We start from the raw sequence: 21,512 nt of genomic DNA on the forward strand, positions 1-21,512 counted from the left end.
GCTGCGGACTGATGCCGGTCCACGAATTGGGGGGTTGGTCTAGGCCAATATCTGAGGAAGACCGGTGTCCAAATTTTCTTTGTCCTTGAACAACAGTCCGGGCCTTTTGGAATCCGTGGCTCTGATGTGTCTTGCTTGCTGAACGGGGCAGCTCTCGGAGTCCGATAAATGTATCCGTGCATTAATGCTGGAGGTTGGAGCCCACAGGTTTTAGAAGTGGGGCCCAAGAGGTCAAGTCCAGATCTTCTCTCCCATGAAAGCCATTGTTTCAGCAAAGATCGCAAGATGGCCTTGCGTGGATTTTCCCCTTGTCTCTGAAGAGGTTCATGTGGTTGACTTCCTGCCTTGCTTTCAGTTCTCAGTTTAACCTCTAGCGCAGAGTTCGCTGAACTTTCTGACTTTGCGGGCCAGCGCAGGGCCGGGGCGGGGTAGGGAACGGTTCCATGCGAGTGGCAGGCAAGTGTGCACATGCACAGCTCCACTTGTGTGAGTAGCAAGTAATCCTCGCCGCCGCTCGCACAAATGGAGCATTCACACAGATGCTTGCTGCGTGGGCAAGGGGCACGCACACGGGCGGTACACAGACACACACTTGCTGCTTTGGTTCTGAACAGCTCACAGCCCGGTAGTGGACCACACCCCAGGGGTTGGGAACCCCAGTTCTAGCGAATTTCTGTCTGAAATCCTGCCATGCCAAGACACGAAGGCAGGACACGCTCAGCTGCCTGGTCCGTAGCTCCAAGGATCGGCCACTTCAGGGGGACTTCACCGTCCCATGGGGCAAGGTGAGTGACAGGGCTCTTCCTGGGCCTGACCCATCCCTTTCTCTCTCGCAGGCGGCCCGGTTGCACCTTCACCTTCAAGAACAAGTGCGACATCGAGAAGCACAAGAGCTACCACATCAAGGACGACGCCTACGCCAAGGACGGGTTCAAGAAGTTCTACAAGTACGAGGAGTGCAAGTACGAGGGCTGCGTCTACAGCAAGGCCACCAACCACTTCCACTGCATCCGGCCCGGCTGCGGCTTCACCTTCACCTCCACCAGCCAGATGACCTCGCACAAGCGCAAACACGAGCGCCGGCACATCCGCAGCTCGGGCATGCTGGGCTTGCCCGCCTCGCTGATGGGTGCCAAGGAGAACGAGCAGGAGGAGTCCAGCAACGACGACCTGATCGACTTCTCCGCCATGAGCTCCAAGAACTCCAGCCTGAGTGCCTCTCCCACCAGTCAGCAGTCTTCCATCTCCTTGATCGTGCCGGGCACCCCCTCCACCTCAGCCGCCGAGCTGGCCGCCTCGCAAGCTGCCAGCAAACCCGCCGGCAATATGCCCTCGGCTTCCAAAATGCCCGCCCTGCTCTCTCAAACCCTCCCAAGCAATATCCCTTTGGCCCTGGCCCTGCCCAACGCGGCGCTTCCAGGAACGGCAGGCTCTTACTTCCCCATGCTCCCCGGCCGGGTCTCGGCCCAGCTGTCCACCAGCTCAAGCAGCTTGCTAGCCGCCGGCACGGCGAGTACCAATCCGGCATCTTCAGCCAGTTCGCCTTCGCCGGCCCTCTCGGGTTCTGGCGAGGGGGCGGCCACCTCTTCGCCGACCCCAGTGGCCTCCATCATGGAGAAGATCTCGGCCAGCAAAGGGTTGATTTCGCCCATGATGGCTCGGTTAGCGGCAGCGGCTCTGAAATCCTCCGTATCGGTGGAGGCAGGTGAGTCCCCCGGCAGGCTCTCTTCCTTGGACCAGTTCATAGGGCTAAATTCCAAAGGGGAGGCCTGGCAGATCATCTCCCATGGAGAGAAGGAGGGATTACTTTCCATTAAGCCAAGATCTGAAGATCCAGGTTTTGGGTAACTCACAAGTAGAGCTTCCACCAGACTGGAATCGGGAATTATTTCCCCTCTTTTCAAATCTAGCTCGGACTAAGTCTCGTGGCATGGGAGGAAAAACAGATTCCGTGTTTCCCCGAAAATAAGAAGGGTCTTATTTTCTTTTGACTCCTGAAATAAGCGCTTGGCCGTATTTTCAGGGAGGTCTTATTATTTTTGAGATGCAGGAGGCGGCTTAACCTTGGCCCGTGGATCAGCTGACCCAGAGAGGGCCGGATGTTCTGTCTCTGTTTCTGGAAAACTCTTACCAGCCTTAGCGTCACTGGGCCTGCCGCTCTTTTTGCGGCCGCCACTAAGAGAAGGGGCGCAGTAGCTAGTAGCTCCACAACGCCGTTCCGCATGGATGGCAGGTGCATGTGGGGCGCATGGGACATGTCCCCCCCCCCAGGAAAGGGTGGGGACTGGCTGCGCATGCGGTTAAATCTTTTAGGGGAGGACTTATTTTAGCGCATTCGCTCAAAAGCCCGATTGGGCTTATTATCCAGGGAGGTCTTATTTTCGGGGAAATTTCCCAAGAAGTCTTTTATTCTTCACATTATTATTATTATTATTTTTTAAAGCCAGGAAGGGAGGTAAGGGAAATCTTCCTTAATAAGGAGAGTGGTCATTGATAGATCTATTTCTCTCCCCCTCCCCCTTTATTTTATTTTTATTTTTTAATAAAAAGCCACTTGCTGTCTGTGGAGCAGTTCCCCATCAGCCGAAGTGCCTCTGGGCAAATTAATATTTTAGTCAGCGTAGTGGCCAAAAGCTCAGCTGACACGTTCACGTCAGCAACTTTTCCCTGTCCTGGTTTAAGCCTTCCCCGCACGCAGGGCCTTGCCTTCGCTTCAGGAGGTTCGTGGGGGGGGGGGGTGGTCTCGGATTCCTTTTGGGGACCCCGCTCTGCCTAACAAGAGTCAGCGGTTTGGGAAGAAGGAGGAAGGCCGAGGAGGCGCTGGTGGGAGGCCGCTCGGTCGAGACCCTGCGTTTCGGGGCCGAGGTGGGGGGTGTCAGGCGGGTTGGAACCAATGGGATTGGGTGTCATTTTCGATCGAGCTGACATGGCAGACGTTCCTTCTGGGCATGCTCAGTGGAGAGACCGGTGCCAGTCACCAAGGCAACATGGAGGCTGGGGAACGGGAAGGGGTCTTGACTAGCAGTCCAGACCTGCCACATTGCCTCAACATTAACGGCATCTTTAATAAACGTTGAAGAGGCAGCCCCACAAATGAGTTATGACAGCTTGCACAGAGCATCAGATCTCCCCCTACGCTCCTTCCGTCCGTCTCCCTTTAAAGAGCCCACAGCCTGGACAACTTTGACATAATTTTTGCAATAATTATCACTTGAAGAATTTCCACACCAAGGATGGACGTCAGACCCCATCACGTCAGCCCGGCAATAAATGCTGACCAGCCAACCTGGCCTCTCTCTCTTCCCCACACGGCCCGGGTGGTGGGCGGGGGGGGGGGGAAGGGTTGTTGTGTGTGTGTGATTGTAAACCGATGCATTATTTCTTAACGTTATTTGTGGGTTGATTTCCATGATTTTATTTAGTGACACATTGTGTTCTCTGTCTCTCTCTCTCTCTCTCTCTTCCTGTCTCCCTCTGTCTCTCTCTCTCTCTCTGGGTCTCTGTGTGTGTATGTGTCTCTCTCTCTCTCTGTGTCTCTGTCTGTGTGTGTATGTCTCTTTCTCTCTCTGTGTATCTCTCTGTGTTTGTGTGTCTGTCTGTCTGTCTCCCTCTGTCTCCCTCTGTCTCTATCTCTCTCACTCTCTGTGTCTCTGTCTCTGTGTGTATGTCTCTTTCTCTTTGTGTGTCTGTGTGTGTCTTTCTCTGTCTCTCTCTGTCTCTATCTGTGTGTTTGTGTGTGTCTCTCTCTGTATGTGTATGTGTCTCTCTGTCTCTCTCTCTGTCTCTCTCTGTCTCTGTGTGTTTCTCTCTGCCTCTGTGTGTGTCTCTCTCTCTGTCTCTCTGTCTGTCTCTCCCCACTTATCTTCTTTCCCGCGTGCAGGAAACGGGCAGCCCATAACACCTGGACGGTTCAACCCAACACAAATGAAGTCCGAGGTGGCTGAGAATCCTGGCTCGGGACCCACCGCAGCCCAGGACTCCTTGCAGGAGCACAGCTTGGACCTTAGAATGAAAGATCCTGGGTAAGAAAGGGTGGGCCTCTAGCACAGAGGAGAACAAACAACCCAATTTGAGGACACCTCCCCCCACCCAACCCCCCCCCCCCCTTGCCATTGGCCAACTCAGCTGGGCCCAAGACACCTGGAGATTGAGAGATTGAGATTGAGATTGATATGCCGCCCTTCTCCCAAGGACTCAGGGCGGCGTACAACAATGAAAAGAAACACATAATACAAAAGTTTTTAAAAAAATGGACACCAGTTGCCTCTCCTTTGAGCTGCAGAAGACACAGATGTCTGGAAGTCTGTGCGAGTGGAGATACCTCCCACTCCAAGGAGATTAAAGCTTTTCGGTGGCCCTGGTGTGTCTTAGCCCTCCCTGCCCGTTTGACCTCCCAGTCAGAGGTGACCATCGTGGTTGAGCTATAAGCGGTGGTGGGATCCTACCAGTTTAACAACCGGTTCGGCGTTTGCGCGCGCTGCACACAGTTTTGAGAAAAAGTACCTTCCTCATTACCACTGGGGAGGAAAACAGCTGAGGCGTGGCAGAGCGGCGACTCAGCTGAGAAGATGTAGGTGAATAAAGCACAGGGATGGATGGGTGGGCCCACTTCATTGTCGGAGCGAACCAGTTTGTCCAAACTAGTCCGAACCGGCTGAATCCCACCCCTGGCTATAAGCCAGCCTTCCCAGCCAACTTCCTTCTCTATCTTCTGAGCCGTTGGCCTCCTCTTCCAACACAGTGGAGAGGAGAAGGCTCCCATCTGGGATCAGGTTTAGAAGGGGAGGTTGGGGTGCTTCCGGTGGGCCATTGGGTCGGTCTCCCTCATCCCCTGGGAGGGAGGGAGGGCTGTATCCCTGGAGAAGAGGGGGAGAAGAAAGCCTCGGGGACCTCCCTGACTTCCTCAGGGCCTTTTCCTTGCCGGGTGGGCTTCCTTGCCTCCTAGTCCTTCGTACGCATCAGGTGGAAGGCGGGGAAAGGGGTTGCCAATTGGAAAGGAGAATTAATTGCCTCTCCCCATTGCACATCTTAACTAAACCCTGTTGGTTTGTGTGTTCCAGTAATGAATCAAATGGCCACACAGTCTCGGCAAATTCATCTCTTTTATCCTCGCTTATGAATAAGGTAAGAGCCATCCATCAAGAGCCTTTCATTCCCCCCCCCACTCCCCCACCCACCCAGAGAAATTAAAGCCAGAGAGGGGGAGAACGCGTTTGTTTTTTAATGTTTTGCCTCTAATAAGATGAGTTTGTACCATTTAAATTTTGAGACCATTTTTCATCGGGTATAATTTCAGAGCCACTGCTTACGAATTAATTTAATGAACTGGCTGAAGAAATATATTGCAGCCCCTGACACACACTCTCCCTCTGTGTGTGTGTGTGTGTGTGTGTGTCTCTCGCTCTCTTTCTCTTTCTATCTTCCTCCCTCTCTGTCTCTCTCTTTCTCTTCTTTCTCCCTCTGTCTCTCTCTTTCTTTCTCTTTTTCTCTTTCTCCCTTTCTCCCTCTCTGTCTCTCTCTCTTTCTATCTCTTTCTCCCTCTCTCTGTCTCTCTCTCCATCTCTCTGTGTCTGTCTCTCTCTTTTTCTATCTCTTTCTCCCTCTCTCTTCCTCTCTGCCTCTCTCTGCCTCTTTCTTTCTGTGTGTCTCTGTCTCTCTCTGTCTCCCGCTCTGTCTCTCTCTCTTTCTATCACTTTCTCCCTCTTGCTGCCTTTTTCTCTCTGTCTCTCCTTCCCTCTCTCTGTCTGTGTCTGTCTCTCTTTGTGTGTCTCTCTCTGTGTCTCTGTCTCTCTTTGTCTCCCTCTCTGTCTCTGTCTGTCTCTCTCTGTGTGTGTGTGTCTCTCTCTCTCCACCACCCCCACCCCATGGAAGAAGGAGAACTCTGAGTTTGGGCTTGCTTTTTTTTTTCCCTTCAATTTCGGAGCCAGCCACTTTTTTTGCTTTACGAGCGCTGTGTCATTTACATTTAAAAGTTTCGAAGGGGTGGAGGAGTCTTCTTTTTCCTTTGTTTTTCCGAGAATGGAAAAGAAGAAGGTGGAAAAAAAAGGCACACCAAAATTTGGAGCTAGGCAGACTTCTCTTGAAAGTCTTTTGCTTTTTTAAAAAAAAAAAATGCACTGGGCCCTTTTACGAAGACCATTATTTAAATTATGCATCCGTCTCTGATGTTTTTTTTCTCTCCCCCTCCTTCCTTCTGTAAATGTTAAATACAATTTTGGCTAAGAGTGTTTGTCTTGCCTTACATAGCCAAGGTCCACTTGGAGAACGGCTTCTCCTCAAAGCCAAAGTTGGGGGGGGGGGGTTTCCTTTGGAGGCTTTGCTCTGAATCTGCCATCCAGGCAGGGCTGAGAAAGTTCCCAGAATGACTCTGTAACTTGGCTTGGAGCTGCGTCCATTCCCCCCCCCCCCCCAGGTTTCTCATTTTAAGGCTAGCATTAACCACCTTAGCGCAAGTGATAGAAATAGCACATTTAATTTAAAATTATTTTTTTTTAAAAAAGAAATAGCCTTTAGACACATACTGCTTCACCATGCTTTCTAGCACTCAGTAAGCGGCTTAGAGAGTCAGCATACTGCCCCCCAAACAATCTAGATCCCTCATTTGACCAACCTCAGAAGGATGGAAGGCTGAGTTGACCTTGAGACAGTCGGGATTGAACTCCTGGCTGTGGGCAGAGTCAGCCTGCAATACCCCATTCTAACAGGAAGGAAGGAAGGAAGGAAGATAGCAATAGCCCTTAGACTTACATCCCGCTTCACTGTGCTTTACAGCCCTCTCTAAGCGGCTTACAAAGTCAGTGTACTGCCCCCCCCCCCAACAATCTAGATTCCTCATTTGACCGACCTCGGAAAGATGGAAGGCTGAGTCGACCTGGAGACGGTCGGAATTGAACCATTGGCGGTCGGCAGAGTTAGTCTGCAATGCGGCATTCTGACCTCTCCACCACCAGGGCTCATATGATAGCAAGGGGTCTTGTCCTTCCATCAAAGGAGCAGCAAATGCTCCGTCAGAGAGAGAGAGACAGACAGACAGACAGACAGACAGACAGATAGACAAACAGAGAAGGGGAATGCCCCACCCCACCAGGAGAGGAATTCATTCAGACCAAACCACCTCATAAGCCAAGCTTGCTGGGGATGATGGGCGTTCAGCAGCTTGCTTCGAACTGCTCCGGGAGAGTGTGATGGAGGATCGGGCTTGTCAGCTGGAAAGCTGGCAGCCCAGGTTCGAGACTCAAGTGCCACGCGACGGGATGAGCTCCTGTCCTCAGCTCAGCTCCTGCCAAAGTAGCCATTCAAAAGCTTGCAAGCACGAGTAGATAAATAGGCACCACTTCGGTGGGAAGGTAACAGAGATCCACTCAGGAAATTCTGGGCTTTCACTCTTAATGCCAAGATCCTTTTTCTGCCCACAGATGTCACAGAATAACCCGAACCTGGGGAACCTACTCGGCCTGAAAGGGGAGAGTGATGGTGGGCCCCTGGCAGCCGCAGGAGATGCCACCCAGTACCTGGGCAAGACAGTGAAGGCTCTCGTTCAGGAGAAGCTGGCGGAGCCCTGGAAGATGTACCTGCGCAGGTGAGGGCAGGAAGAGGGCAATGGGTCAAAAGGCTGCTGGGAGGCCAGTGCTGCCCCACCGAACGCCTGGGGGCCGGGCTGCAAGGAACCATCCCTGCCCTTCTGTGGCTGCTCGAGGCGGTTCTTGCGTTGGGCACCGAAGCAGCACGGAGGGCACAGTGCCAGGGCTCTGGTTAGATTCCAGTATTTCAAGCATCATCACTTCCCATGCAGGACTTGAGCTATTCTGCCCGTTAATGGAATTTAACCCTGTCTCGACTTCCGTAAAGACGTTTTGCAATAAAAATAGGCGCGTGAAACAGGAGCCCAGCATGACTAAAAGCTAGAAGTCCAATCTACTAGTTCTCTCCGTTGGGAAATCCAGAGCTGGCCTGAAAGAGCCAGAGGGATTTATTGGGCACTCCGAAAGAAATTGAAGCACCATCAAGTGCATCTCATGGAGTGTTCCCTGCTCCTTTCCCTGAGTTCATAGAATATAGCCACGATGGCAAACCTATGGCACGCAGGCCACAGGTGGCATGCAAAGCCCTCTCTGTGGGCACGCGAGCCGTCGCCCCAGCTCAGATCCATTGTGCATGCGCCTCCCACCGGCCAGCTGATTTTCAGATCTCTGCTGCCCATGCGTGGGGGTGGGGCGCATGTGGGAGATGCGCGCATAGGCGCAGGGGCCGTGCACACATGCACAGGGGTCATGCCCATGCACGGAGGGCAGTGAGCAGGGGTGGCCTGATTTTGCTCCCAGGAGGCTGCAGGGAAGCTTACTAGGCCCAAAATGGGGCACGGTGTGTGTGTGTGGCATGCCCGCTGCCCCGAGGTCTATTTTTGCTCGCAGGAGGCTTCAGGGAGGCCTACAAGGCCCAAAACGGGGCACGGTGTGTGTGTGGCATGCCCGTCCCCCCGCCCCTGAGGCCTTTTTTGCTCCCAAGAGGCCTACTAGGCCCAAAATGGGGCACAGGGTATGTGTGGCATGCCCGCACCCCCCCCCTCCCGCCCCTGAGGCCTTTTTTTTCTCCCAGGAGGCTTCAGGGAGGCCTACTAGGCCCAAAACAGTGCACAGTGTGTGAGTGGCATGCCCTCCGCCCGAGGCCCATTTTTCCTCCCAGGATGCTGCAGGGAGGCCTACTAGGCTCAAAATGGGGCGTGGGGTGGTGGTCGCGCTCGCATGCGTGCGGGGTGGGGAGAAGCCCAAGGGGTCACACACGTATGAGCAGGGTGCAGGGCACGTGGGTGGGTGTCACATATGCATTGCATTATTTTGGCATGCGGCGACAAAAAGTTTAGCCCTCACTGGAATATAGAATAACAGAGTTGGAAGGGACCTTGGAGGTCTTCTAGTCCAGCCCGCTGCTCAGGCAGGAAACCCTATATCATTTCAGACCAATGTTTGTCCGGTCTCTTAAGTTCTTCTTTTCTCGTGGGTTATACTGCAGAAGCAGAAATCAAGAAGGTTCCTTTGTGACCCACCACTGTTTGTACCTCAATTCTTTTAAAAAACACCCGAGTTAAGAATCACCAGCCAGGGAGCCCCATGTATTACATTTCCTTTCCCCTCCTGGAGTCTTTCCCGTCTTTGAAAAGAGATTCGGTTTTTCCTGAAAAGCCCTGGAGGGCCTGTGAAGTTGCGTGTGACTTTTCTGTGCGACACAACAATCCTCTTATACAATACAGTAGCAGAGTTGGAAGGGACCTTGGAGGTCTTCTAGTCCAACCCCCTGCCTAGGCAGGAAACCCTATACCATTTCAAACAAATGGCTATCCAACATCTTCTTAAAGACTTCCAGTGTTAGGGCATTTGCAACTTCTGGAGGCAAGTTTTTCCACTGATTAATAGTTCTCACTGTCGGGAAATTGGCATTGGAGGCTAAAACGTATGAAGAACAGTAGCAGGAACTGGGTATGTCTAGATTAATGAAAAGAAGGTCTAGGGGAGACATGATAGCAGTCTTCCAATATCTCAGGGGCTGCCCCAAAGAAGAGGGAGTCAAACTATTCTCCAAGGCACCTGAGGGCAGAGGACAAGAAGCAATGAATGGAAACTAATCAAGGAGTGGAAGCAACTTGGAACTAAGGAGAAATTTCCTGACAGTGAGAACTATTAATCAGTGGAACAGAAGTTGCCTCCAGAAGTTGTGAATGCTCCAACACTGGAAGTTTTTAAGAAGATGTTGGACATCCATTTGTCTGAAGTAGTATAGGGTTTCCTGCCTAAGCAGGGGGTTGGACTAGAAGACCTCTAAAGTCCCTTCCAACTCTGCTATTCTATTTTTTCCATATATATATATATATATATTACACATACACACACACACACACACACACACACACACACGAGTTGTGTCGCTTTCTTTCAGTAGAAAGGACACCTTCATCTGTGTTTTTCCAGTATGTAAATGTATTTAAATTCAGCCGATTCAAAGCCAAACAGTTAATTAAAAGATTGACCCTCCTAGGAAATTATAGCCCGGCTTCTTCCTTGTCCAGCAGGCCTCCCCTCCCCCTCTTTGTCCCACAGTTATCTGCCCGATCAGCTGGGCCATTATGCTTCAGCCCAAGGAAGGGGCGTCCTTGTCTCCCCATTCAAAGCTGAGCCGGGAATGAAAATTTCCTGCCGCTTGCAGAATGAGGCTGGGGTGGGAATTGGAAGCGGTCTTTAAAATGGAGAGGAGGGGAACTCTGGGCCAATGAGGCAGACGCTAGAATAGAATACAGAATAGAATGGAATGGAATTCAGATTAGAACAGAATAGAGTAGGATAGGATAGGGATAGGATAGAATAGAATAGGGAATGGAGTGGCTTGGGTTGGGATAGAATAGAATAGAATGCACAATAGAATGGAATGGAATTCAGATTAGAACAGAATAAAGTAGAGTAGAATAGAATAGGGATAGGATAGGATAGAATACAGAATGGAGTGGGTTGGGATGGGATAGAATAGAATGCAGAATAGAATAGAATAGAGATTAGAATAGAGTAGAATTCAGAATAGAATAAAATAGTATAGAATATAGAATTCAGAATACATAAAATAGAATAGAATTCAGATCAGAATAGAATATAGAATAGAATAGAATTCAGAATAGAATAAAATAGAATAGAATATAGAATAGAATAGAAAATATGGAATGGAATGGAATGATGAATAGATTAGATTAGATTAGAATAGAATAGAAAATTTGAAATGGAATGACAAATAGAATAGAATAGAACAGAATAGAATTCTTTTATTGGCCAAGTGTGATTGGACACACAAGGAATTTGTATTTGGTGCATAGGCTCTCAGTGTACGTACATACATACATACATACATACATACATACATACATACATACATACATACATATTCATCAAGAATCATAGGATATAATACTTAGTGATAGTCATAGGATACCATATAAGCAATTAGATTGTACTAGGAAACAAATAAAACCATATAAATTGTATAATGATACAAGCAACGTGGATATGACCATAAGTGGGAAGAGATAGGTACTAGTAAGGATGAGAAGAATAGTAATGCAGCTTTAGTGAATAGTTTGACAGTGTTGAGGGAATTATTTGTTTAGCAAAGTGATGGCATTCAGGGAAAAAAACTGTCCTTGTGTCTAGTTGTTCTGGTATGCCGTGTCCTATAGCGTCGTTTTGAGGGTAGAAGTTGAAACAATTTATGTCCAGGCTGCGAGGGGTCTCTAGATGTTTACACAACCCTCTTTTTGACTCATGTAGTAAGATGCCCGTGCAGTTTCAAGCTTCCTCTCTTCTTCCTCCTCCTCCTTTGGCAGGTTTGGCACCAAAGATTTCTGCGATGCCCAGTGCGACTTCCTGCACAAGGTGCATTTCCACTGTGTGGTGGAAGAGTGTGGCGCTCTTTTCAGCACCGTGGATGGAGCTGTGAAGCATGCCAAGTAAGTCCCGGGCATCGGCTGGTGTGTGTGTGCGCGTGTGCGTGTGTGTGGAGATCCTTGAGTCTGGGAGTTTTCAAGCCAAAACCCCAGAGCTTTGCCCTCACCAAGAGATACCCTGGAGATTTGGATCACCCACACTTTGCCCACTTTCAGAGATACATATGAACTGGGCTCCCGCCCCAGGAGTTTTGGGTAGCCCCTTAAGTGGGAGGGGAAGGTGAGAGACCCTCAGTTGAATGTCACCCTGTATGTCATAATGACATTTTTAAAAAGTTTGTGACGCTGCCCAGAATCAGTCTTAGGAATTTGCCAGAAACCAACGCTAAGAGCCCCTGTTCAAAAACGAGCAGGAGACCACCAAGCGATGCCTAAATGGGGCGACTGAATGAGCTGCTCTAGCTGTCAGCATTTGTGGCTGATGGATCCCACGCTCTCTCTCCTCATCCCTCTCCGTAGCTTCCACTTCCGAACAGAGGGAGGCGCCGCGAAGGGAACCTCGGAACACGCCTTCCCGACTCCGGCTGAGAGCAAGACCTCCATCCCGCCTTCCTCTCCATCCGCCGCGTCCGCCATTCTGGCCACCGCCTCAGCCGCAGAGGGCCCTGCCGCCTGCCCGGCTAGTGTGCCGTCCGCTCCCACGCTCCTGGCCTGGAAACAGCTGGCTTCCACCATGTCTCAGCTGCCCGTCTCGGGGCCCGGGCTGGCCACGTCCCCGATAGCCACCACTTCCCTGGAGAATGCCAAGCCCCAGGTCAAGCCGGGCTTCCTGCAGTTCCAAGAGAAGTGAGTGGCTCTTTTGGACGGGTGGTGTGGGGTCAAGGGGGGGACCAAGGCAGGTCTTCTAGCAGAGGTGGCTCTTCAATCCCAAGGACCGGCCTATAGATTTTCACTGCTCTCCTCTCCTATGCCTTGTATGCATCTGCAGAGCTAGGGTGGGGCTTTGCTAGCAGCAGTGGCTCTTCCATCCCAAGGACCGGCCTATAGATTTTCACTGCTCTCCTCTCCTATGCCTTCTATGCATCCACGCATCAGGCACTGGACCCAGCTGTTTCTCTTCCTCATCGGCCACTTCCAGACCTGGGGGCTGTTGACTCTTCATCTGAGGGCTGATGGACGGATGGCCAGGCTCCGCCTCTGTCTCTCTCTCACGCTCTCTCTGCCAATTCCATTCCCTCTCCCCCCTCGGAGCTCTCAGGTTGCCTTGAGGCTGACCCTGACTCCCACACCTCCTTCTCTTCCTCCTCCGATTCGGCTGCTGGAGGGGGCGGTGGCCAAAAGGCCAGACCCCCATCCCCGTTAGCCAAAAGGGCTCATTTTGGATCTCTCCTCCAGCGATCCTTGCCTGGCCACGGACTGCAAGTATGCCAACAAATTCCACTTCCACTGTCTCTTTGGGAACTGCAAGTACGTGTGCAAGACCTCGGGGAAGGCTGAGTCCCACTGCCTCGACCACATCAACCCCAACAACAACCTGGTGAATGTGCGTGATCAATTCGCTTATTACTCCCTGCAGTGTCTCTGCCCAAACCAGGTAAGTCCGACGGAAGGAGAGAATGGGAGGGGGGGGTGGCTGGGATGCAGGAAGACCCCATAGGAAATTAGAAAAGGCTGGTCTCCACCAGGTAGAGATAGTCCTCAACTTATAACAGTTCTAGCAACTGTTCAAAGGGTGGCTCAGTGGCTAAAGACACTGAGCTTGTCGATCAGAAAGTTCGGCCGTTCGGCGGTTCAAATCCCTAGCGCCGCGTTACCGAGTGAGCTCCCGTGACTTGTCCCAGCTTCTGCAGTTCGAAAGCACGTAAAAAATGCAAGTAGAAAAATAGGAACCACCTTTGGTGGGAAGGTAACAGCGTTCTGTGCGCCTTTGGGCGTTGAGTCATGCCAGCCACATGACCATGGAGACGTCTTCAGACAGCGCTGGCTCTTTGGCTTTGCAACGGAGATGAGCAGTGCCCCCTAGAGTCAGGAACGACTAGCACATATGCGCAAGGAGAACCTTTACCTTTACCTTTGGCCTGGAGATTGGGGGGGGGGGGTGACTATTCTCACGAAACTGACCCTCCCTCCTCTCCTGCCTGCAGCACTGTGAGTTCCGCATGCGGGGGCATTACCACTGCCTTCGCCCCGGCTGCTTCTTCGTGACCAACATCACCACCAAGCTGCCCTGGCACGTGAAGAAACACGAGAAGGCTGAGCGGAGAGCCGCCAATGGTTTCAAGTACTTCACCAAGCGGGAAGAATGCGGCAGGCTGGGTAAGCGGATGGGACGGTGGGGGGACACACCGACGAGCCATCCCTTGCTCACTCGCTCCCTTTCCTTCCGGGGAGGTTAAGCAGACAAACCATGTTTTTTTTTTCAACTTGCCGTTTTATTCATTTGAATTTGTCCCTTTAATCAATGGCTCCTCCTTCCCCGATAAGCAGCTGGAGGTCAAATATTGAAATCCAGGGTTGTGATGCCCAACGAGGCAGTCCTTCCTTCTCCTGTAGTGAGCACAAACCGCTTCTTGGACCCTGCTGGCCGTCAGTTCCTGAGGGGGGCAAACAGGAATAGAATATAATAGAATTAAGAATATAGAATAGAATAGAATTAAGAAAATAGAATAGGATAAGAAGAGAATAGAAATAGAGGAATAGAATAGAATAGAAATAGAGGAATAGAATAGAGTAGAGTAGAATAGAATTAAGAAAATTAGAATAGAACAGAACAGAATAGAATATGGAATAGGAATAGAATAGGAGAATACAAGAATAGAATAGACTAGAATAGAATAGAAATAGAGGAATAGAATAGAATTAAGAATATAGAAAAGAATAGAATTAAGAAAATAGAATAAGAATAGAATAGAAATAGAGGAATAGGAAAGAATAGAATAGAATTAAGAATATAGAAAAGAATAGAATTAGGAAAATAGAATAGAATAAGAATAGAATAGAAATAGAGGAATAGAATAGAATTAAAAATAGAAATAGAGGAATAGGAAAGAATAGAATAGAATTAAGAATATAGAATAGAATAAGAAAAGAATAAGAATAGAACAGAATAGAACAGAAATAGAGGAATAGAATAGAATTAGAAATAGAGGAATAGGAAAGAATAGAATAGAATTAAGAATATAGAAAAGAATAGAATTAGGAAAATAGAATAGAATAAGAATAGAATAGAAATAGAGGAATAGAATAGAATTAAAAATAGAAATAGAGGAATAGGAAAGAATAGAATAGAATTAAGAATATAGAATAGAATAAGAAAAGAATAAGAATAGAACAGAATAGAACAGAAATAGAGGAATAGAATAGAATTAGAAATAGAGGAATAGGAAAGAATAGAATAGAATTAAGAATATAGAATAGAGTAAGAATAGAATAGAACAGAATAGAACAGAAATAGAAGAATAGAATAGAGTAGGGTAGAGTAGAATAGAGTAAAATAGAATTAAGATTAGAATAGAATAAAAGAGAATAGGACACACAAGGAATTTGTCTTTGTTGCAGAGACTCTCAGTGTACATAAGGAGAATAAAACACATTCATCAAGAATCAAAACAAACAGTTGGAGACTGCTCTGCCACCCTTTGCGTCCTTTTGTGCCCGTGTTTTCATGGCAAGGCTCACCTGGGACATCCCAGAATAGGAATATCGTCCCAGTATTCCCCCAGATGGCCCTGCCTTTAGCCGTGAGCTTGTGCTGGCAGCGAGTTGCGGCCCTGCCTTTTCTGATGCCAACTCCCTGGCGAAGCTACGGCAGATCAAAGGGCCCAAAGTTACACGGAGGCAAGCGGGTGTGGCTGGCAGCTGCATTTGCCAGTAATAAAGGTGGGGCCAGCCTCTCCCCCCCTTTGCTCTCCGCTCCAGTTCCTCCAGCAGTTAAAGTAAGGGAGCCCCGGTGGCAGTGCCCGGATAGATTGGCAGAGGCCAAAGAGCTGGCGTGGGAGCAGCCTGGCCTGGCTTGGCCTTCCCCAGCCATTCCTCAAGAGTTCAGCCTCCCTAGGGCTACAGCTGCTTGTGGGTCTGCAGAAGGGCACTTCCCCCCTTGGCTGCTCAGTTTCAGCTGCAGAAACCCGGGGTGGGGTAGGTTTTAGTCATGACTCCCCCCTCGCCCCCCCGCTGCAAGAGAAAAGGAGACGGCTCATCCAGGAGACGCTCAGACGGTTCCTCAAAATCTTCCTTTATCCCGCCACCTCTGGATACTGGATGCTTATCTCCCCAGGTGACGTCTCTGTGGTAAAGGGGCCGCATGTCAGCCCTGGCGAGCCTGGATACAAGAAGGATGGGTGCCCTTTGCGTGCCTGGCACCCTTGCCCCCTCCCGAACCCCACTCAAGGCTGTGAATGGGGCAAGGGGTACGCACGAAAGAAGATTCAAGAAGGCCAGGAGAGGGGGGTGGGGAAGAGCTACTCCGTCTTGCATTTCCAAAAAGCAATTCGACATGGTTTGTTTTTTTTCTTTGAAAACGTTTCGCTTCTCATCCAAGAAGCTTCTTCCGTTCTGGAGAAAAACCAAACCAAGTGACTGAGTATCTCCGTAGGCTCCATTTTGTCATCCGTCAAGCATTTAGCCCCGGGGTGATAGATAGCAAGGCACAGCTGTAACCGGGGCAACAGGCAACAAAGCCCTGGGCTGCCCCTTCCCTGGCTGTCGGCTCAGGAACGCCAAGAGGCTTGAGGGTTGGCTGCCATCTGGCACATCGCCAGGCCACGCAAAACCAGCCGATGATACCCGACACTCGGTTGCCCCAGTCTGCCGCCAGTCATCTCGGACGAACCCCCAGCAGAGCAGGAAGGATAGGGGAGGGGGAAGGGTTAAGAGGGAGGCAGCATTGTGTGCAGGGAGGGGGGGGAGAAGGAGAGGATCTCCAGAAATGCCAACTGGGCAATGCCCTTCTAGTGGCAAAGCTCGGTTTGCAGGCTGGCTTGTAAACAGACTTACGGTAGAGCGTGGCATGAGATCGGTCAAAGAGCCCGTGGCTTCTGCATCAATTAATTCACTCCATTGCCCCTCAAATACATCCGAGTCCATCTATAAGGGGGGTGGGGGGTGGAAAACCACCACATTGTCTAGGTTACATTTCAGCGCAGCTCTGGCTTTGAGGTGGGCTTCAGAGCTTGCCTTGGGGCGGGAAGAGGGGGGGCGGGGAGGACACGGACGGCTGGTGCCTGTTTTTTAACCTCCGCTGCTTTTTAATTGATGGCTTTATTATGCCGCTTCTGACGAGATGTATATGGATTTTGGATTTTATTTGTGTTTTCATTGTATGTCATGCTGAGAGAGTATTTGCTATAAGGCAACTAATAAATCTCTGGAAATAATTAAATAAAAGTTATAGCAGGCAGCATCCAAGTGGGCCTCCCCCTCTCTCTCTCCCTCTCCTCTCTCCCTCTCTCTCTCTCCTCTCCCTCCCTGTCTGTCTCCCTTTCTCTGTCTCCCTCTCTCTGTCTCTCTGTCTCTCTCTGTGTGTTTCTCTGTCTCTCTCTGTGTGTCTCTCTGTCTCTCTGTCTCTCTCTCTCTCTCACATGTGGGAAAACAAGGGATGCCACTTTTAAGACGGCCCCTGGCATCGGTAATTTTCATAAATTTAAAACGGCTTTCCAATTAAGCCCTTTAAAAACTGATCAGTTTTAATTTGTTCAACCTGCCAATTAATAAATTAAGTGCAGGCGGCTTTGACTTACGTCGTTCAGTAAGTCATTTGGGTTATCTCAGAAATGTCCCTCTTGGTCCCCCCTGTCGACCTTCGCAACATCCTCTGCAAAGGAGACAGGCAGCTTCGGGGGCTGGGGGGGGGGCAGTTGCTCAGCCTGGGCCTAATCTAGGGCTGGATCCCGTCTATCTTCCTTGCTTGTTCCACTTGTGGGGAGGGGAGGTTCCCACCCCACTCCAGGGGAAGGATACTGCAAACTCCCCATTCCCTCCCCACTCCAGGGGAAACTTATTGCGAAATCCCCATTTCCTCCTGATCAACTAGGACTCAGGAGACAGAGAATAGATGAGGGCGGGGCCAGCCAGAGGTGGCCTTTGTCGCTTCTCCGAACTACTCAAAATTTCCGCTACTGGTTCTCCAGAACTGGTCAAAACCTGCTGAATACCATCTCTGCCCCCATCGCTATGGGTCAGAGGCCCTGCTAAGAGAGAGCCTCCCTTTCTTGATCATCTATGGGGAGCTGCTCCGGAGCTCTTATCCTCCTGGGCTCGGACCAAGAGCGGCGTCTGGCCCGTCCCTGGGGCGCATGTGCTGCTGACTCCAAGTACAGTTGGTTGCCGGTTTGCGTGGATGTGCGACTCTTTTTACCTTCCCTTCCAGGCTGCAAATACAACCAGGTCAACAGCCACTTCCATTGCATCCGCGAGGGCTGCCAGTTCTCCTTTTTGCTGAAGCACCAGATGACGTCCCACGCCAGGAAGCACATGAGAAGGATGCTGGGGAAGAACTTCGACCGCGTTCCCACTCAGGTGACTCCCCTGGAGGATCGCTTCCCCCCCCCCCTTTACGGCTTCACTGTTTTCAGGGACAGCAGTTGGGAAGGCGGGAAGCAGGAAAACCTCAGCTGTGGGTGTCTGTGTGTGGCATCCATCTCCAGCTTCCCCCCTGCCCCCCACCAGCAGCTACCCCCCAAATTGCTCTCTACGCATCCTGACCCGCGTCGAGGGGATGGGGTGGACAGGAGCAGCTTCCCACAAAGCAGTGAAATCCCCCCCCCCAAAAAAAACCCCCATCTGAAGTGGCTTCCGGAGGGCAGCGGACACGAGGGGCCGAAGTGTCCCTCCCCAAAATTTCCCACCCCTGGACCCAAACATGAGTTTCGTGTTTTAACGAGAAAAAATTCAATTAGAGCTCAAGAAATTAAATGCGGCTTAATGGGATTACCACCCGCCCAACCCCAGTGCGCTTACTGATTTTTCCCTTGTGGGATGTTCACAGTCACAATTCCTCAGCGGTTTCTCACAGGCCTACGGAGGGGCAAAAACACGCACACCACCCACCCCAAATTTCAGCAGCGCAACGCAGCTCTCGGGCTTCGGGCTAAAGCTCAGGATTGCCACCGCGTCCTCGGCTTCCTTCCTGCATGGAAAGGGCTGTTTTGCAGTGTAAGGTGTTGTGTCTTCTATGACACAGACAAACACACACACACACACACACACACAGACTATGCAGGGCAGGAGGTTAGGATCAGTGGTGAAATTCAAATTTTTTTACTACCAGTTCTGCAGGCGTGGCTTGGTGGCAGGGGAAGGATGGTGCAAAATCTCCATTCCCACCCCGCTCTGGGGTGAAATCCCTCCCCCCACCCCAAAAAACCATCTGAAGTGGCTTCTGGAGGGCAGCCGACACGAGGGGCCGAGGTGGAATTTGCCGGTTCTCCGAACTACTCAAAATTTCCTCGGCCGGTTCTCCAGAACCAGGAAGAACCTGCTGGATTTCATCTCTAGTTAGGATCCACCTAACTAGGGGGCTGGGGGAGGATACCTGCAGTCCCAGGCAACTGTGCCCCCCCCTGACCTTTGCTTTCAGGAAGAGGGGCAGAAAGCAGCCAGGCTTCCCCCAAAGTCACCCCTGCCCCCTCCGTTGTCTTGCTGCAGGTGGTGGGCCACCCTGCTAGGAGTGACAGCCACCCACAAGTGAGCAGCCTGGCCCCCAGCCCGGCTTCATCAGGGAATCCTGCCTCCTTTCAGGGAGCCCCCAGCCTGATGGACCCCGAGGGGGAGGAGTACCTGGATTACGCGGGATGCAGCCCCGGCGCCGTCTCCTCGGAGTCGTCGAACATGGACCGCAGCTGCTCCAGCACCCCGGTGGGCAACGAGAGCACCTCAGTGGGTGAGTGTCCTAACCACCCACACACGCCCAGCTCCGGCCTGGGACTCTGTGAGAGGCTGTGCCCTCTGGGTCAGCCGGTCGTCTTTTTTTTTTTTTCAAACGTGGAGGGCTCCGAGTGGCTTCCCACGTGGACTCTCTCAATGTGGGATTTGTGGAAGAGCTTAGCGGGTCAACGGTGCCTCTGAGGGCTCTGGAAAGCTGAAGACGCTGCCAGGGACAGGAAGTCAATGTCTTTGACTGAAGTTCCCCATTGCATTGATTAACGGTCACTTCCAATGAATCCCTTGCAAAAGAGGCCTACGGTCCAGAGTTGAAGGGCCTGATCGGCTGGGAGGCGGCCGGAGTGTCCGTCAGCATCCCTCCACCCCACCCAGGGAATGCCGTGGGCCTCCCCGGACGAGCCAGGCCCAAGAAGCAGCTGGTCCTTCCCTGACTTCCGTTTGACCATTCACACACAAACACACACCCCTCATCTCCCTGGCAGACCTGCTGCCCGCCTGCCCCGGTTGGGGTGGTCCGGATGCCCTCGTGGAGACCCCCTCCTTCTGCTGCTGCTGCTGCTCATCACCCCTTTCCATCTTCTCCTCTGGTTCTGTCGTCGTACCTGTGAATGTGTCCTCCATTTTTCATCGTGTGGCTTAACACTTCTCGGGGAATCTTATTTTTGGTTCTGTCTCCTTTTTTTTTCTTCTTCTGGTGGTTGTTTTGTTTTTCTTTTCCTGCTATTTTTTTTTTCTTTCTTTCCACATTTCTCCAGGCTGCCTGGCTGCTCTTCCTCCTCCTCCTCCTCCTGCCGCTGCTGGTGACGATGTTAGCCACAATGCACCTCCTCCTCCACCACCACCACCATCTCTGCCTCCTTCTTTCTCACAAGCCCTGCTCAGATCTCCCCTCCCCTCCCTGCCCTACCTCTTCTCCCCATCGTGTGTCTCATACTCTCTGCTAAGTGCCACCCTGGGATCCAGCAGGGGCATTGCCTTGCCCACCGCCAGCTCGACAGGGCTCGCGCCCATCCTGGCCAGCCCAGTCAAAAGCGACGTCCCGCTAGTGCAGGATGCAGCAGGTAATTCGATCTCCGCTTTCTCGTAACACTACTCCAACATCCCCCCCCCCCAGCCGCCGATAAGCCACGGGGCTCCGAAAACGACCAGCCTGTCTGCGCACTTCCAGACTGGCAGGGGCCTTTCGGCTGTCTTCTGGACCAGTCCTGGCTTCCTGGCACCGCCAGGCTGGACCCAGCTGACGCCCAGTCATCTAACAAGGGCATTTTTTCCCTTTGGACGTCCCCAGCCCTCGCCTCAAACTCCAGGCCTTTTCCTCTCCCGGCGTTAGATGATAAACGGCCGCGAGGTCAGAACGGTTCCCATACGTGGACTTTAGAAGCGACAGAAGCACGATGGGAAAAACCTCTTTCATTCTCCTTATCTTGAGATGAATTCGGATCAAAATTAGAGCAAGGCCTGGGGAGCGTAACCAGGGGTGGGCCCCAAAAAATTCCAGCAACGGGTTCACTGCCCTGTTGCTGGGTGGGCGTGGCCATGGTGGGTGTGGCCTAGTCGGCCTCCTGCACTATGGCGGAGGGTGGGGTTCACCCTCCCCAGGATCCTTGAGGAGGCTTCCCTTGAGTCTCCGGGAGGGGAAAAACTGCTTCCCCTGGGCTCCGGAGGCTCGTGTCGGGACGTCCGGAACCTCCAGTAGACCCAGAACTTCCGCGCAAGCCCCACATTTACCTGGCATGATGAACGGGCTGCGTGGAGAGTCCTTGTACGGGAGGGGTGGGGTGGGGTGGTACGGGTGGGGCAGGGTGGGGTGGGCAAAGCAGGCAGGGGTGCGGGGGGGGGGATTTGCCGAAACGGGCAGTAACCTAGCGAGAGGATCGGGCGAACCTGGGCGAACCCCCAGCAGCCCACCCCGGACTGTGTAAACGCTCCCAATAAGAGGAAGATAATCTTGCGTATTACGTTAAAGGCGCTCTCCGGTGGGAACATGCTAGTTTGAACAGTCCTCGGCAGAGGAACGTGGCTTCTACCACAACGAAATCCTAAAAAAGTAAATTGCAAAATGTAATAAAAACAAAATTCCCCCGAAGGCCATTCAACGCCTACCTGTACAGGTGGTCATTCGCAGATCCTCCTAGCCAACCCCCAGGGTGGGCGAGTGGGATGGAGTAGGAGGCAGCTTTTCAAAACCTTGCAAAAGGTTAAAGGGAGTCGGGGC

The 21,512-nt window shown here is 51.5% G+C and overlaps 1 protein-coding gene across 1 annotated transcript in view; it reads left to right on the forward strand.

Moving 5' to 3' along the window:
- Nucleotides 1–21,512, forward strand: part of CASZ1 (castor zinc finger 1) — a 146,779-nt gene that overhangs the window by 121,127 nt on the left and 4,140 nt on the right. Inside the window, exons 8-18 of the mRNA XM_087702568.1 lie at nucleotides 837–1,705; nucleotides 3,881–4,022; nucleotides 5,061–5,124; nucleotides 7,416–7,579; nucleotides 11,360–11,482; nucleotides 11,939–12,265; nucleotides 12,815–13,013; nucleotides 13,564–13,735; nucleotides 17,784–17,932; nucleotides 19,061–19,295; nucleotides 20,053–20,358. Coding sequence (XP_087558694.1) covers nucleotides 837–1,705; nucleotides 3,881–4,022; nucleotides 5,061–5,124; nucleotides 7,416–7,579; nucleotides 11,360–11,482; nucleotides 11,939–12,265; nucleotides 12,815–13,013; nucleotides 13,564–13,735; nucleotides 17,784–17,932; nucleotides 19,061–19,295; nucleotides 20,053–20,358 — 2,750 coding nt within the window. The remainder of the gene's footprint in view (nucleotides 1–836; nucleotides 1,706–3,880; nucleotides 4,023–5,060; nucleotides 5,125–7,415; nucleotides 7,580–11,359; nucleotides 11,483–11,938; nucleotides 12,266–12,814; nucleotides 13,014–13,563; nucleotides 13,736–17,783; nucleotides 17,933–19,060; nucleotides 19,296–20,052; nucleotides 20,359–21,512) is intronic.

This window comes from Thamnophis sirtalis, unplaced genomic scaffold (genome assembly GCF_051295495.1).
Source record: "Thamnophis sirtalis isolate CommonGarterSnake01/CBP01778 unplaced genomic scaffold, rThaSir2_p1.2 scaffold_15, whole genome shotgun sequence".
NCBI lineage: Eukaryota > Metazoa > Chordata > Lepidosauria > Squamata > Natricidae > Thamnophis > Thamnophis sirtalis.